Source organism: Mobula hypostoma, chromosome 5 (assembly GCF_963921235.1).
Source record: "Mobula hypostoma chromosome 5, sMobHyp1.1, whole genome shotgun sequence".
NCBI classification, from domain to species: Eukaryota; Metazoa; Chordata; class Chondrichthyes; order Myliobatiformes; family Myliobatidae; genus Mobula; species Mobula hypostoma.
Genome location: NC_086101.1, coordinates 105032331 through 105048859, shown reverse-complemented (window position 1 = coordinate 105048859; position 16529 = coordinate 105032331). Strand labels below are relative to the sequence as shown.

Sequence of the window (16529 nt, the reverse complement as noted above, 5' to 3'; positions counted from 1 at the left end):
CCAATCCCTTAATAATCTTATATGTTTCAATCAGATCCCCTCACATCCTTCTAAATTCCAGAGTATACAAGCCCAGTTGCTCCAACCTTTCAACATATGACAGTCCCGCCATCCTGGGAATTAACCTCGTGAACCTACGCTGCACTCTGTCAATAGCTAGAATATCCTTCCTCAAATTTGGAGACCAAAACTGTACACAATACTCCAGGTGTGGTCTCACCAGGGCCCTGTACAACTGCAGAAGGACCTCTTTGCTCCTATACTCAACTCCCCTTGTTATGAAGGCCAGCATGCCATTAGCTTTCTTCACTGCCTGCTGTACCTGCATGCTTGCTTTCAGTGACTGATGTACAAGAACACCTAGATCTCATTGTACTTCCCCTTTTCCTAATTTGACACCATTCAGATAGTAATCTACCTTCCTGTTCTTGCCACCGAAGTGCATAACCTCACATTTATCCACATTAAACTGCATCTGCCCACTCACCCAGACTGTCCAAGTCACCCTGCATTCTCATAACATCCTCCTCACATTTCACACTGCCACCCAGCTTTGTGTCATCTGCAAGTTTGCTAATGTTACTTTTAATCCCTTCATCTAAATCATTAATGTATATTGTAAACAGCTGCGGTCCCAGCACCAAGCCTCGTGTACCCCACTAGTCACTGCCTACCATTCTGAAAAGGACGCATTAATCTCTACTCTTTGTTTCCTGTCTGCCAACTAATTTTCTATCCATGTCAGTACCCTACCCCCAATACCGTTTGCTCTAATTTTGCCCACTAACCTCCTATGTGAGACCTTATCAAAGGCTTTCTGAAAATCCACGTACATTACATCCACTGGCTTTCCCTTGTCCATTTTCATAGTTACATTCTCAAAAAATTCCAGAAGATTAGTCACGCATGATTTCCCCTTCGTAAATCCATGCTGACTCGGACCTATTCTGCTACTGTTATCCATTTTGATGTGTTTGTTTTATTTAGAGATACAGCAAATAACCTGTGCTGGCCAACTACACCCAATGACCAGCTAACCTACCAACACTTTACCTCACCAGTTCCCGCTGCTGTCCGTAAGGAATGTGTCCGTTCTCCCCATGACTGCACAGATTTTCTCCAGAAGCTCCGGTTTTTCCCACATTCCAAAGACGTGTGGGTTAGGGTTGGTAAGCTATGACCATGGTGACACTTGTGACTGTCACCCCCACAGAACCTCAAACTGTGTTGGTTATTGATGCAAATGACACACTTCACCATATGTTTCAATATACTGTACATGTGACAAATGAAGCTCATCTTTAATCTTTAACCTGCATCTTTGGGTGGGTAGCTGGTCACTGTAAATTATTTCGAGCATGTTGGTGTGAGATAGACTCTGGTGGGGGGGGGGCATTCTTCGGAATGTGGGAAGAACAGAACTGGATTAGTATAGGATAGGTGTAGATTAATGTATTATTGCTGGGAACGGACTCTTTTAGAACAGTACAATACAACAGTCCATCTCTCCTCCCCCACCCACTTCCCCCCTCACCTGGTCTCACTTATCACCTGCCAGCTTGAACTCCTTCCCTTCCCCCCACCTTCTTATTCCAGCTTCTACCCCTTTCTTTCCAGTCCTGATGAAGGGTCCCAGCCTGAAATTCCTTTCCATAGATGCTGCCTGATCTGCTGAGTTCCTCCTGCATTTTACCCACGTGTTACATACATTTTCTGAATATGCTTTTCCTGTGAATGCAGCTTATCTGATGTTATGTCTCTGTGATACTGTTGCAAATAAGTTTTTCATTCCACCTGTGCATTCGTGCATTAATGTGGATAACAATTAACTCGACTTTGATTTGGATGAATAAAATGGAGAGAGGCTGTGAAGGGGAGCGGGAAGATAAGTTTTGCTCCAGTAGGGAGAAACCAAACTGGAGTGAAGGGGTCTAAGATTCTTAGTAACTGGAACAAGGGTGGGGGAGAATTCTTTCTGTCACCGAAAGCTGATGAAGTTTGGGTTGAAGTCCTGGCTTTGGTCTAATTTTCACAGGCGAGGGGGAAGGTAATGATGAGGAATCAAGGAGACAGCAGAAGGACATAGACAGATGAGAAGAATGGGCAACGAGTAGGAGATGGAATACAGTGCAGGGGTGTGTATGTTTGTATTGAGTTGGTGGTAAGGAAGGCAGATGCAATGTTAGTATTCTTTTTGAAAGGACCAGACTATAAAAGCAAGGTTGTGATGTTGAGGTTTTATAAGACATTGGTGAGAGTACTGAGCAGTTTTTGGTTCCTTATCAAAGAAAGGACATGCTGGCATTGGAGAGGGTCCAGAGAAGTTCACAAGAATGATTGCCAGAATGAAAGGGTTAATGTATGAGGAGTGTTTGATGGTTCTGGCCCTGTAGTTAGTGGAGTTTAGAAGAATGAGGGGGGATCTCATTGAAACTTATCTAATAGCGTGCATGCAGAAGAGGATATTTCCAATAGTGAGGAAGTGCTGGACCAGAGGGGACAGCCTCAGAAAGGAAGGGCAACCCTTTAGAATGGAGTTGAGAATGTATCCACAGAGTTGGAGATTGCGGGAAGTATTAGAGGTAGTTCCTAGCAGAATTTAGCACCAGTTTTAAATAGTGAGTGGTACCTGTCTGCAGACCAGGAAATGACTTGGTTTATTAGTAACTTAACAAGGGCCAATAAAAAGTAGTAAGGTATAAGCAGAGCTGCCATTGTTGGACTGGGCCAGTGTTAGAGTGGTCAGGATTTAGCTCAACAGGCTTCAGCGAGAACAGAGAGAGGCTGAGGGTGCTAAATCTTTGAAGTCACTTATTTGATTGTAGAGCTTAAGCTTGAGAAGTTAGAGGTTTATCAAGTGTAGGCAGGATGGTAGTTAAGGCAGTGGAACGCTCCTCCTGCTTGATGTGGGGTTACAGGGTACCTAACAGTCTCCCTGATGACTACATCTACAGGAGATGCACATGATTTCAACTCCTGACCGACAAGATGAGGAGCTAGAGTTGGATGTACTCTGGACCATCCGGGGGCTGAAAACCTCAGATGAGACATTTACTGAGGTGGTCACACCCAGAGTGCAGGTTTCAGATAGTAGATGGGTGACCACCAGGAGAAGTAAGGGGAGAAAACAGTCGGTGCAGAGTTCCCCTGTGGCCATTCCCTCAGTAACAGGTATACTGCTGAGTGAATAACCTACAAGGAGCCAAACCAGTGGCTCAGTCGCTGGATCTGATGCTCAGCAGGGAAGGGCAAATCAAGCAGAGTGATAGTGATAGGAGTTCCAACAGTTAGAGGAATGGACAGGAGATTCTGTGGCCAAGAGATAGAGGCCAGAATTGTGTGTTGCCTTCTAGGCACAAGGGTCCAGGACAACTGAGAACAATTCTTAAAAGGGAAGGTGAGCAGCCAGAGTTCATGGTGCACATTGGCACCAATGACATGGGTAGAATTTGGGAAAAGGTCCTGCACAGTGAGTGTAAGAGGCTGAAGAGCAGGACCTTTAAGGTTGTAGTCTACGGAATACTCCCAGTAGTCAGGACAGGAATAGTATGAATGAATGGCTGATGACCTGTTGCAGGGGCAGGGGTTTGTGGATTATTCAAACTTTTTCTGGGGCAGGGGTGACCTGTACAAGGAGCATGGATTGCACCTAAATTGGAGGGAAACCAATGTCCGGCCAGGTTCCCTCGAGGGTTTTTCTGGGGATGAGAGCCAGAGCACGAGGTCAGACAGAGGACGGAACTCAAGAAGGGAATTAGGAAAGCCAGGAGGGGCCATGAAACGTCATTAGCAAGAAGGGTTAAAGAGGATCCCAACACATTCTAGACATATGTAAGGGGGTTTCGACTTTTATGTTACTGCGGACGCTAATTAGACCCCGAGAGGGGCATTCGGTGAGGAGAGGAGACGGAGACGGACTCGTGTGGAGCGTCTGGTCAACCACCGTTGTTGGTCCCAGGCGGCCGGTTGAGGTGGTCCGAGGGGTCGCAGGGTGAAGAAGGAGGTCCTTGAGCTCCAACTGTTTTGTGCACGAAGAGATTGAACTTTGATAAGTGTGGCGCCTTTTATTTTCCTTTTATATTTTATTCTCTCTTAATTATATAGTTCCAGTAATATCTATAAACTGTAAATCATTTAATTGCATCTGGTGTATTGTCTGTTATTTTGGCGGGGTGGGGTACATCACACAGCATTCACACAAACGAATTATCCAGTTTGGCGGGGCGGAGGCTGTTTCCCTAGACGACAGCGAGCCGAGCGACCCTGAGGGTGGCCGGGGGGCTACACATACATCAAGAGCAAGTAGATAACTAGGGAGAGGGTAGGATCACCCAAGGTAGGGGTGGGGGGGAGGAACACATTCGCTTTGATGCAGAGGACGTGGGTGAGTACCTTAATGAGTACTTTACATCAGCATTTACCAAGGAAAAGGAGGTGGAGGATAGGGAGATCAGTGCTGAGCTTGCTAACGTGCTAGGGCATTTCAAGGTAAAGGAGGAGGTAGTGTTGGGTCTCAGAGCATTAGGATGAATAGGTCTCCAGGGCTTGATGGGATATATCCCAGGTTATTGAGAGAGGCAAGAGATTGCTAGGGCCTTGACCAATATCTTTCTGTCCTCTCTAGCCACGGGTGAGGTCCCGGAGGACTGGCAAGTAGTTAATGTTGTTCCATTATTCAAGAAGGGAACCAGAGATGATCCTGGAAACTATAGACTGGCAAGTCTCACGTCAGTGGTAGGAAAGTTTCTGGAGAGAATTCTTAGAGATAGGATTTATGAGCACTGGAAAACCAGGGCTTAATTAGGGAGAATCGGCATGGCTTTGTGCAGGACAGGTCGTATTGATTGAGTTTTTGATGAGGGTGTTGATGAAAGCAGAGCTCTGGATGTTGACTACATGGACTTTAGTAAGCCATTTGACAATATCCCTCATGAAAGACTCATCCAGGACATTAAGACCCATAGTGAATTGGTTGTTTGGATTCAGAACTGGTTTGCCCAAAGAAGACAGAGGTTGGTAATTGAAGGGATTTACTCCAGTTGTGATTACTGGTGTTCCAAAGGGATCTGTACTGGGACCTCTGCTGTTGTGATGTATATAAATGATCTAATTTAAAATGTAGATGGGTGGGTTAGTAAGTTTGCAGATGATATGAAGGTTGTGGATAGTGTAGATGACTGGCAAAGAATACAGTGGAATATAGATCAGTTGCAGATATTGGCAGGGAAACGTCAGATGTGAAGTGTTAACCTGGCCAGACATGAAGTGTTGCGCCTTGGTAGGTCAAAAGTAAAGAGACATAGAACATTGTTAAGGGCAAGTGCCTTAACAGGGTTGATGAACAGAGGGATCTTGAGGTCCAAGTTCATAGCTCCCTGCACAGATTGATAGGGTGGTTAAGAAGGCACACAGCATGCTTGCCTTTATTAATCAAGGCGTTGAGTTCAAAAGTCAGGAAGTTAAGTTGTAGCTTTATAAAACTCTAGTTAGGTTGAATCGGGAGTATTACATACAGTTCTGGTCACCCCATTACAGGAAGGATGGCGAGGCTTTGGAGAGGGTGCAGAAGAGATTTACCAAGATGCTACCTGGATTAGAGGACAGGTGCTATCATGAGAAGTTGGGTTGAGTGCTGGGGTGGAGGTGAGATCTGATAGAGGTTTATAAGATTATGACAGAGTAGACAGACAGCATCTTTTCCCAGGGTTGAAATGTCTAATACCAGAGGGCATGCACTTAATGTTGGAGGAGGTAATTTCAAAGGAGATGTGAGGGGCAAGTATTTTACACACAGAGAGTGGTGGGTGCCAGGAATGTGTTGCCTGGTGTGGTGGTAGAGGCAGAAACGTTAGGGTCTTGTAAGAGACATTTAGATAGGAACATGAATGTGATGAAAATGATAGGTTATGGGCATTGTGTAGGTAGAAGAGATTAGTTTAGTAGCCACTTCAATACTAATTTAATTGGTGTGGCACAACATTTTGGGCAGAAGGTTCTGTTCCTGTGTTGTACTGCTTTATGTTCTACAAATTTCTTTGCCACAGATGGCTGTGGAATCTGTGGAATTCTTTGCCACAGATGGCTGTGGAAGCTGAGTCATTGGGTATAGTTAAAGCAGAGGTTCATAGGTTCTTGATTAGTTAGGATGACAAAGGTTACAGGGAGAAGACAGAAGATTAGGGTTGAAAGGGAAAATAAATCAGCCATGATGGAATGGGGGAACGGAATTTATGGGCCAAATAGCCTAATTCTGCTCTTATTTCTTATATTATTGGTTCACTGCCTGAGGGGGTAGATAAAGCAGTGACTCCCTCATGGTAAACTTCAAAAGTGGGTACTGTATATAGATCTGAAACCTCGTGTAATTGAAGGTCATGGGAGCCGCTCCAGCAGAGACCTGTGACAGATCAGCTACGCACATACTGAAGGTCCAGATAGGTTTGAGAGACCAAGTGGCCTCTCCCGCTCCAGCTTTCTGATGTAGGAAGCAGTTCCCACAGTCAGATATGGAGCGACAATGACTGGATGCTCCGTTTTAGTCAAGCTGGTTGAGGGAAAGAGTAACGCAACTCAGAAAAAATGCCCTTCAGCCCAAATGGTGCATGCCGACTGTTGGATTAGAGTGTAAAATTGTTATTTTTCTCATAGCTTAACCTTCCTGCACTTGCTTGCATTTTTATATAATCATCTAGAAATGTGAAATTGTTCAGTGAAGTTTTCAGTTAATTATAGTGTAGCTGAGTCTGTATTTTTCTAGAAGCTAACACAGACAAATCACTGGAGGAACTCAGCAGGTCAGGCAGCATCTATGGGGAGAACGAGTCCTGATGAAGGGTCTTGACCCAAAACGTCAACTGTTCATTCCTCTCCATAGCAGCTGCCTGAACTGCTGAGTTTCTCCAGCATTTTGTGTGTGTTTCTCTGGATCTCCAACATCTCAGAACCAGAATTGGAATCAGATTTAATGTCACTGGCTTATGTCATGATATTTGTTAACACTGCGGCAGCAGTACATTGCAATACAAGACAACAGAAAAAAAACCTGTGAATTGCAGTCAGAGGTCATGTCCTGGGTGTTGGGCATCCCTGGTGATGGACACCACCTTTTTGAGGCATCGCTCCTTGGAAATGTCCTGGATACTACAGAGGCCAGTGCCCAAGATGGAGCTGACTAATTTCATAACTCTCTGCAGCTTTATCTGAGCCTGTGCAGTAGCCCCTCCCTACATACCAGACAGTGATGCAGCCAGTAGGAATGCTCTCCATGGTACAACTATAAAAATTTGCGAGTGCCCTTGGTGACAAACCAAATCTCCTCAGACTCCTAATGAAGTACAGCCGCTGTCTTGTCTCCTTTATAACAGCATTTTTTCTAGAAACTTCTTGGTTTTTCTGCCTCTTTTGAATCTATTTCAAGGTTACTTGTTATGAGGGAATATCTTGTCTGAGCTAGTTTTGTTCTTTGTTTCTTTTCCTTTGTTGCTTGCTCTTGTAATGCTCAATAAATGACCTAAGCAACAAGTTTTAAGCCTGATCTTGATTTCCGAAGAACGTCTGAATCACAAAGCAGCAAAATCCAACACAATCGAGGTGCCCACCTAAGCTAGTCCCACTTGCCTGTGTTTACCTGTCCAAGTATCTTTTAAATATTACTAAAGTAGCTGCCTCAATCATTTCCTCTGGCAGCTCATTGCATATACAGACTACCTCTGTGTAAACAATTTTCACCTCAGGTTTCTGTTAAATCTCTGCCCCTCTCACATGAAACCTGTACTGTCTGGTTGTTAATTCCCCAAATGTGGGAAAGAGGCTGATAGATTCACTTGATCTATGCTTGGAGGTCGGTGACCAGTGTTATTCCATAGGGATCTGTTCTGGGACCCTGATTTTTGTGATTTTTTTTATAAATGACTTGGATGAGGAGTGGAAGGTTGCAGATGACACAAAGGAGGGGGTTGTTGCGGACAGTGTGGAAGGTTGTCGTAGTTACAGTCGGACATTGGCAGGATTCAGAGCTGGGCTGAGAAGTGCAGATGAAATTCAACTCAAAGTGTGAAGTGATTCATTTGGAAGGTCAAACTTGAAGGCAGACTACAAGGTTAATGGCAGGCTCTTAGCAGCATGGAGAAACAGGGGGATCTTGGGGCCCACGTCCATTGGTCCCTCCAAGCTGCCATGCAGGTTGATAGGGCTGTTGAGAAGGCCTATGGTGTGTTGGCCTTCATTAGTCACAGGGCTGAGTTCAAGAGCTGTGAGATTATGCTGCTATGTTAAAAATCTGGTTAGAATACACTTCAATTATTGTAACACACACACAAAGTGCTGGAAGAACTCAGCAGGCCAAGCAGCAAATGATTGTGTTCAGTTCTAGTCAGAATCAGAATCAGGTTTAATATCACCGGTATATGTTGTGACATCATTATAGGAAGGATGTAGAAGGTTTTGGGAGGGTGCAAAGGAGATTTACCAGGATGCTGCATAGATTAGGGAGTTTATCGTACGAGGACAGGTTGAGTGAGCTAGGGCTTTTCTCCTTGGAGAGAAGGAGCGAGAGAGGTAACTTGACAGAGGTGTAGAAGATAAGAGATATAGATCAAGTGGACAGTCAAAGACTTTTTCCCCCCCAAGGCAGAAATGGCTAATACAAGAGGGTATAATTGTAAGGAGATTGCTGGAAAACACAGGAGGGATGTCAGAGAGTAGTGGGTGCATGGAATGCTCATCAGGGGTTGTGGAAGAGGCAGATACATTAGGTACATTTAAGAGACTCTTGTATAGACCATAAGACATAGGAGCAGAATTAGGCCATTCAGCCCATCAAGTCTGCTCCACCATTTTATCATGGCTGATCCGGATTCCATTCAACCCTATATACCTGCCCTCTCACCATACCCCTTGATGTCCTGACCTATTAAGAATCTATCAACTTCTGCTTTGAATATACCAATAAGACTATAAGGTATAGGAGTAGAAGTAGGCCATTCAGCCCATTGAGTCTGCTCTGAATCGATCATGGGGTGATCCACTTCATCCAGTCATCCCCACTCCCCTGCCTTCTCCCCAAACCCTTTGATGCCCTGGCTAATCAAGCTCCTATCTATTTCTCACAGACTTGCCCTCCACCACAGTCTGTGGCACAGCATTCCACAGATTCACCGTTCTTCAGCTAAAAAAATCCTCCTTACTCCTGTTCTAAAAGGTTGCTCCGCAGTTTTGAGGGTCAGCCCTCTAGATCTGGATAATCCCACGAGAGGAAACATCCTCTCCATATCCACCCTATCTAGTCCTTTCAACAATCAATAGGTTTCAATGAGATGCCCATGCATTGTTCTAAATTCCAGTGAGTACAGGCACAAAGCTGCCAAACGTTCCTCACAAGTTAACTCCTTCATTCCCGGAATCATCCTCGTGAACCTCCTCTGGAATCTCTCCAATGACAACACATCCTTTCTGAGATATGGGGCCCAAAACTGTTGACAATATTCCAATTGCAGCCTGACCAGTGTCTTATAAAGTCTCAGCAATATCTCCTTGCTTTTATATTCTACTCCCCTTGAAATAAATGTCAACATTGCATTTGCCTTCTTTACCACAGACTCAACTTGTGAATTAACCTTCTGGGAGTCTTGCACGAAGACTCCCAACTCCCTTTGAACCTCCGATGCTTGAACCTTCTCCACATTTTGATAATAGTCCACACCATTGTTCCTTTTACCAAAATGCATTATCGTACATTTCCCAACACTGTATTCCAACTGCCACATTTCTCCCCATTCTTCCAATTTGTCTAAGTCCTGCTGCAATCACATTGCTTCCTCAGCACTACCTACCCCTCCACCTACCTTTGTATCATCTGCAAACTTTGCCACAAAGCCATCAATTCCATTTTCCAAATCATTGACAAACAATGTGAAAAATAGTGATCCCAATACGGACTCCTGGGGACCACCACCAGTTACTGGCAGCCAGCCAGAAAAGGCCTCCTTTATTCCCACTCACTGCCTCCTGCCTGTCAGCCCTTCCTCTATCCATGCCAGTATCTTTCCTGTAATGCTGTGGGATTTTATCTTGTTAAGCAGCCTCATAAGTGACACCTTATCAAAGGCCTTCTGAAAACCCAAGTAAATGACATCCACTGTCTCTCCTTTGTCCACCCTGCTTGTTACTTCCTTGAAGAATCCTAACAGATTTGTCAGGCAAGATTTCCTTTCACAGAAATCATGCTGACTTTGACTTATTTTATCATTAGAGTCGGAGTACCCCGAAACCTCATCCTTAAAACTAATAGACTCCAACACTTTCCCAACCACTGAGGTTAGGCCAACTGGCCTATAGTTTCCTTTCTTTTGTCTTCCTCCCTTCTTAAAGAGTGAAGTGACATTGGGAATTTTCCAGTCCTCCGCGACCATGCCAGAATCAAGTGATTCTTGAAATATCATGACAAATGCATCTGTCATCTCCTCAGCATCCTCTCTGAGGCACATAAGTGATTGAAACGTGGAGGGCATGTGGGAGTAGGGTGAAGTTTTGGGACAACCTGTGTGTGCTGAAGGGCCTGTACTGTTCTATGTTCTGTACCACCAAACACCAGGGAGAACAGCTACCGCTCAGAAGCCAGCTGGTGTCTCTGGCATTCATCTGCCTTGCTCTTCCGAACTGTGACCACTGGATCCATTACATCCATCCAAGAGGGCAGGTACTTGTAACCGATACACCTGGTAATTGAAACCCCATCACGAGGAGATCAGAGGATGCAGACTGAATTTCTGTTCAATGTCAGTCATGTCTGTGGAATCTATTTCTCTGCTGAGGTTTACTTTGCAAGCAACAGAGGTCAGGATACAGTTCCCAGCCAGCCCCAGCATTAAAAACAATAGGAAGATAAGATTCTCCATAAGACAAAGATACCAACCCACGAACATTACCTACTCAAGTATGATCCAGTCACCACATATATAATCAGTGGCCAGTTTATTAGGTACACTTGCTGGTTAATGCAAATATCGAATCAGCTAATCATGTGGCATCAACTCGATTAATACAAGCACGCAGACATGGTCAAGAGGTTCAGCTATTGTTCAGACCTAACACCAGGATGGGGAAGAAGTATGATCTAAGTGACTTTGACCATGGAATGATTGTTGGTGCCAGACAGGGTGGTTTGAATATTTCAGAAACTGCTGATCTCCTGGGATTTTCACACACAATAGCTTCTAGAGTTTGAAGAGAATGATGTAAAAATAATAAAACATCCAATGAGCAGCAGTTCTGTGGGCGAAAATTCCCTGTTAATGGGAGAGGTCAGGAGAATGGCCAGGCGTGTCCCTTTCTCATTGTTACCATTAGGGTGGAGGTACAGGAGCCTGAAGACACACATTCAATATTTTAGGAGCAGCTTCTTCCCCTCTGCTATCAGATTACTGAATGGACAATGAACCTCCATTTTTGCGCCTCTCTTTTTGCACTACTTAATTAATTTTATGTGTGTACGCTGGTTTCTGTGGCGTGAAGCGACTGAGAGTAGAAGACTCCCCCCCGGATAGGACGCCAGTCTATCGGGAGGTGCTCAGGACAGAATTAAACTTTAATACATATCTATATACAGTGGCATGCTAAAGTTTGGGCACCCCTGGTCAAAATTTCTTTTACTGTGAATAGCTAAGCAAGTAAAAGATGAACTGATTTCCAAAAGGCATAAAGTTGAAGATGACACATTTCTTTAATATTTTAAGCAAGATTACTTTTTTATTTCCATCTTTTACAGTTTCAAATTAACTAAAAAGGGAAAGGGCCAACTGTTCTATTTTAACTTCATCAGTCCACAGGACTCATTTCCAAATTGCATCAGGCTTGTTTAGATGTTCCTTTGAACCTTTTGAATAGAACTTTTTGGCTGCAATGAGCAAAGGTATGTTTGGAGACAAAAGGGTGCAGAATTTCCTGAAAAGAACCCCTTTCCAACTGTTAAGCACGGGGGTGGATCGATCATGCTTTCGGCTTGTGTTGCAGCCAGTGGCACGGGGAACATTTACTGGTGAGGGAAGAATGAATTCAATTAAATACCAGCAAATTCTGGAAGCAAACATCACACCGTCTGTAAAAAAGTTGAAGATGAAAAGAGGACGGCTTCTACAACAGGATAATGAACCTAAACACACCTCAGAATCCACAATGGACTACCTCAAGAGGCACAAGCTGAAGGTTTTGCCATGGCCCTCACAGTCCCCTGACCTAAACATCATCGAGAACCTGTGGATAGACCTCAAAAGAGCAGTGCATGCAAGACGGCCCAAGAATCTCACAGAACTAGAAGCCTTTTGCAAGGAAGAATGGATGAAAATCTCCCAAACAAGAATCAAAAGACTCTTAGCTGGCTACCAAAAGTGTTTACAAGCTGTGATACTTGCCAGAGGGGGTGTTACTAAGTACAGCCATGCAGGGTGCCCAAACTTTTGCTTCGGGCCCTTTTCCTTTTTTGTTATTTTGAAACTGTAAAAGTTGGAAATAAAGAAGTTTTCTGGCTTAAAATGTTAAAGAAATGTGTCACCTTTAACTTTATGCCTTTTGGAAATCAGTTCATCTTTTACTTGCTTAGCTATTCACAGCAACAGAAATTTTGACCAGGGGTGCCCAAACTTCTGCATGCCACTGTGTGTGTGTGTGTGTGTGTGTGTGTGTGTGTGTGTGTGTGTATTACACACACATTTCTTATTGTAAATTATAGTGTTTTTATGACATATCCAGTGTATAACTGCCGCAAAACAACACGTTTCATGACATATTAAATCTGATTCTGACACGGATCGTAGACTAGATTAAGCTGGCAGGCAGGTGGCAGTAACTTGGGTAACCACACGTTACTACAGTGGTGTGCAGAAGAGCATCTCTGAACACACAGCATGTTGAACCATGAAATGGATGGGCTACAGCAGCAGAAGACAATGAGGTACAGGAGCTAACTAATAAAGTGGCCACTGAGTGCATATCTCAAATGTTCCCGGAGATAAACTAGGCCAATGCGAATGCCCCACTTTGGGGCACTGGGTAGGGAGAATCTTCAAGATGAGATCTCTGGGTGGACATTAAAGAACCCATGGCTGGTTCTGAAGAATGCAGAATCCCACAGTGTCCCAGACAGGCAAGAGGAGTCAGTAACCCCTCAAACATCACTGCTGAGGTGTTAGAAGAATATGGGGGGGGGAGATTGTCATTGAAATCTACTGAATATTGAAAGGCCTGGAAAGAGTGGACTTGGAGAGGATGTTTCCTGAAGTGGGGGAAACGGAATATTCCTTTAGAACAGCAATGAGGAGGAATTTCTTTAGCCACAGGGAGGTGAATCTGTGGAAATCATTGCCACAAATGGCTGTGGAGGCCAAATCATTTGATATATTTAAAGCAGAGGTTGATAGGTTCTTGATTAGTCAGGGCATCAAAGGTTTCAGGGAGAAGACAGGATAAAAGGGTTGAGACAGATAATAAATTAGCCATGATAGAATGGCAGAGGAGACCTGTTGTGCCAAATAGCCTAATTCTGCTCCTCTGTCTCATGGTCTTGTGGTCTCCAACCATAATCGTGATTGTGTGACCTCACCATCTGAAAATCCTCAGCTGCATCTCACTTCTAAAGCAGGCCCTTGGCTTTTAGGAATGTCCAGTGCTTTGGTCTTCATGTCATTGGACCATTCACTGGCCAATGGGGTTGGGGACTGCCGTTGCCATTGGTGAGATAGCCCAGCATGCTCTGTGACTGTCATCAGCTCCAGCAGGCTCAGGTGTGGGGATGCACTAGGGTTATGGGGTTTCAGTGGAGGAGGAGGCTGGGTAGGGGTTGAGGAGAGAGGCATTGTGTACACATCAAGGCTTGGGCTTTTGGGGTCAGGGGAAAAGTTTGGAACCACATGAACATAGAATGATACAGCATGGTAAAGGCCCTTAAGCCCACAATGTTATGCCCTTCCTTTAACCTACTTCAAGATCAGTCGAACATCACTAACCCCTCCAACACAGCCCTCCATTTTCTTTTCATCCATGTGCCCAAGACTCTTAAATGTCCCTAATGAATCTGCCTCTACTACCACCCGGCAACGTGTTCAATGCACCTAACAAACTCTGTGTTCAAAACAATTACCTCTGACATCTCCTCCTATATTTTCCTCCCAACACTTTAAAGTTAATTTCTCTTCTATTAACCATTTACATACTGTGAAAAATGTCTCTGGCTGTCTACTCGATCTATGGCTCTTATCACCTTGTACACTTCTATCAAGTCACCTCTCATCCTCCTTCGCTCGGAGAAAATCCCTAGCTCGCTTAGCCTAGCCTCATAAGACATGTTCTGTAATCCGGGCAGTATCCTGGTAAATACACCCTCTCTAAAGCTTCAAATCAGCTGGGGAAAGCTGCCACTAGCCAGCACTTCCAGAGCCTTCCCAGTCTCACACTGTCACTGCTGTGAAGAAACCTGGAACCACTTCCCCAATGGGAGCGGGCCAGGGGGCCTTTCAAATTCTCATAACCCTTCCAACCTATTCCACCATATTGATCTACAATGGCTCCGCTGAATAAGATCGGTGGAATGAGCTGGGGCTTTTCTCTTTGCAGCGAAGGAGAATGACAGGTTGTATAGAGTTGTACAAGATGATAAGAGGCATAGACAGAGTGGAGAGCCAGTGACTTTTTCCCAGGGTGGAAATAGCTAATACGGGGGCGGGGGGGGGGGCGGGAACGGACATAATTTTAAGGTAACTGGAGGGAAGTATAGCAGGGAAGTCAGAGGTTAAGGTTTTTTTTTACGCAGGGAGTGGCAGATACGTGGAATGCCCTGCTCGTGGTGGTGGTAGAGCCATTTAAGAGACTTTTAACATAGGGTCATATATGATAGAAAAACGGAAGGAAGGTTAGATTGATCTTAGAGTAGGTTAAAAGGTTAGCACAACACCGTGGGCCGAAGGGCCTGTACTGTTCTATGTTTTCTAGCCTGAATTGAGAAGATTCTGGAGTTTGGAAGTGATCTGCCCCCCGAGTTTAACAGAGTGAGAGTACATACTCCCACCCCACGCTCCCCACTGCGTGTGCTGAGATCCATATGTTAGGGGCAGGGACGGGTATGAGTCTCAGAATAAAGTTCACATTTGAGATGATGGGCAGGATAGAGAGAAAGACAGAAAGAGAAAGTTAGAGAGATGAGGTGAGAGAGCGAGAGCGTTCTGCACGGAGTAGGTCAGGAGCAGAGGGGCCGAACGGTTGCTGCCTGTGCCCGAGTTAGAGCATCTCCTCGTGCGCTCCAGTCCGTTCACTCACCCCAGCTGGTGCCGCTCCGACCCAGGAACTCCTGTGTCCTGGGGTTCCACAGGAACGCCTTCCACTCTTCTACTGCCTGACCGCGCGACTTCTCGCTCGGGGCCATCTTCACCGGCACTGGGTGGGAATAACGGCGGCGTTGTGCGTTAGAGAGAGCCGCTGCCTCCCGCCCCGCAGGCTGACAGCCCCCTTCTCCTGAACCCGCCGGGGTGCCAAGCCCGGAGCTGCGCACACTGAGCACCTGGCGCGGACCGTGCGCTTTATAATGCCCAGGCCACGGTGTTACTTGCAAATCCGCGCCCCGCCCCCGTATTAACATCACTACTTTGCAAACTGCTGTTTATTTTCCTGAGTGGGGCCGGTTGAAATAAAGCAGCAGACGCTGGAAATCTAAAATAAAATTGAAAGTCTATCGGCAGGTCGTCAGGCAGCATCAGTGGAGGGTGGGGCGCAGTTTGACATTCATGTCAGGGAATGGGAATGAGAAAGGTTTTAAAGGTTACCTGTACATCAAAACATACAGTGAAATGCATCATTTGTATCAACGACCAACACTGTCCTGCCCAGATGTGTCACCACACTTCGGGTGCCAACATAGCATTCCCACAAATCACTAACCCCACTGTACGTGGTTGGAACGTGGCAGGAATCCCCAGCACCCGCAGGAAAACATACAAACTCCTGCCTCCGCTGACAGTCATGGAAATCCTGGGACAATCTCCCCTCGTTCTCCTACACTCCAGGGGATAAAGTCCCAACCTCCCCTGCAACTATTATCTTCCAGACCTGGCAACGTCCTCGGAAATTTTCTCTGAATCTTGTAGCTATCTTTCCTGTAAGTAGGTGACCAGAACTGCACACTATATAGCCCGTGAGCCAGTAGGCTTGGTCCGTACCATCTGAGGGGAATAATGCTCATAGTGATTTTTGGCAAGGTATTCATCTCTAGAGTTAGAAAATATGTGATAGCATTGCACCAGTGGTAGCTTTATTACTTCAAATAAGTAATCACTTTTTGTATATATTCCATATTAACTTCAGTACAGCAGAAAATGTTACCCCCCCCCAAAAAAAGGTAAAAAACCTCATTTGGAGAGATTTCTGGAGTTTTATCAATGTCATGATATTTTCCATATTGTTGTATCAAATCAAAACAATCTTAAGCTTTTATCATAGCATATAGAATTACAGTACAATAATTCAAATGTGGGGTTCCTAGGCCCCAT

At 45.0% G+C, this 16529-nt stretch overlaps 1 protein-coding gene across 2 annotated transcripts in view; it reads right to left on the bottom strand.

Annotated features, from left to right (window-relative positions):
• Positions 1–15409, bottom strand: part of LOC134346244 (sodium/potassium-transporting ATPase subunit beta-2-like) — a 33700-nt gene extending 18291 nt beyond the window's left edge. For both annotated transcript variants that reach the window (XM_063047568.1, XM_063047569.1), the window contains exon 1: positions 15304–15409. In XM_063047568.1, coding sequence (XP_062903638.1) covers positions 15304–15409 — 106 coding nt within the window. The remainder of the gene's footprint in view (positions 1–15303) is intronic.
• Positions 15410–16529: the final 1120 nt, after the last annotated feature.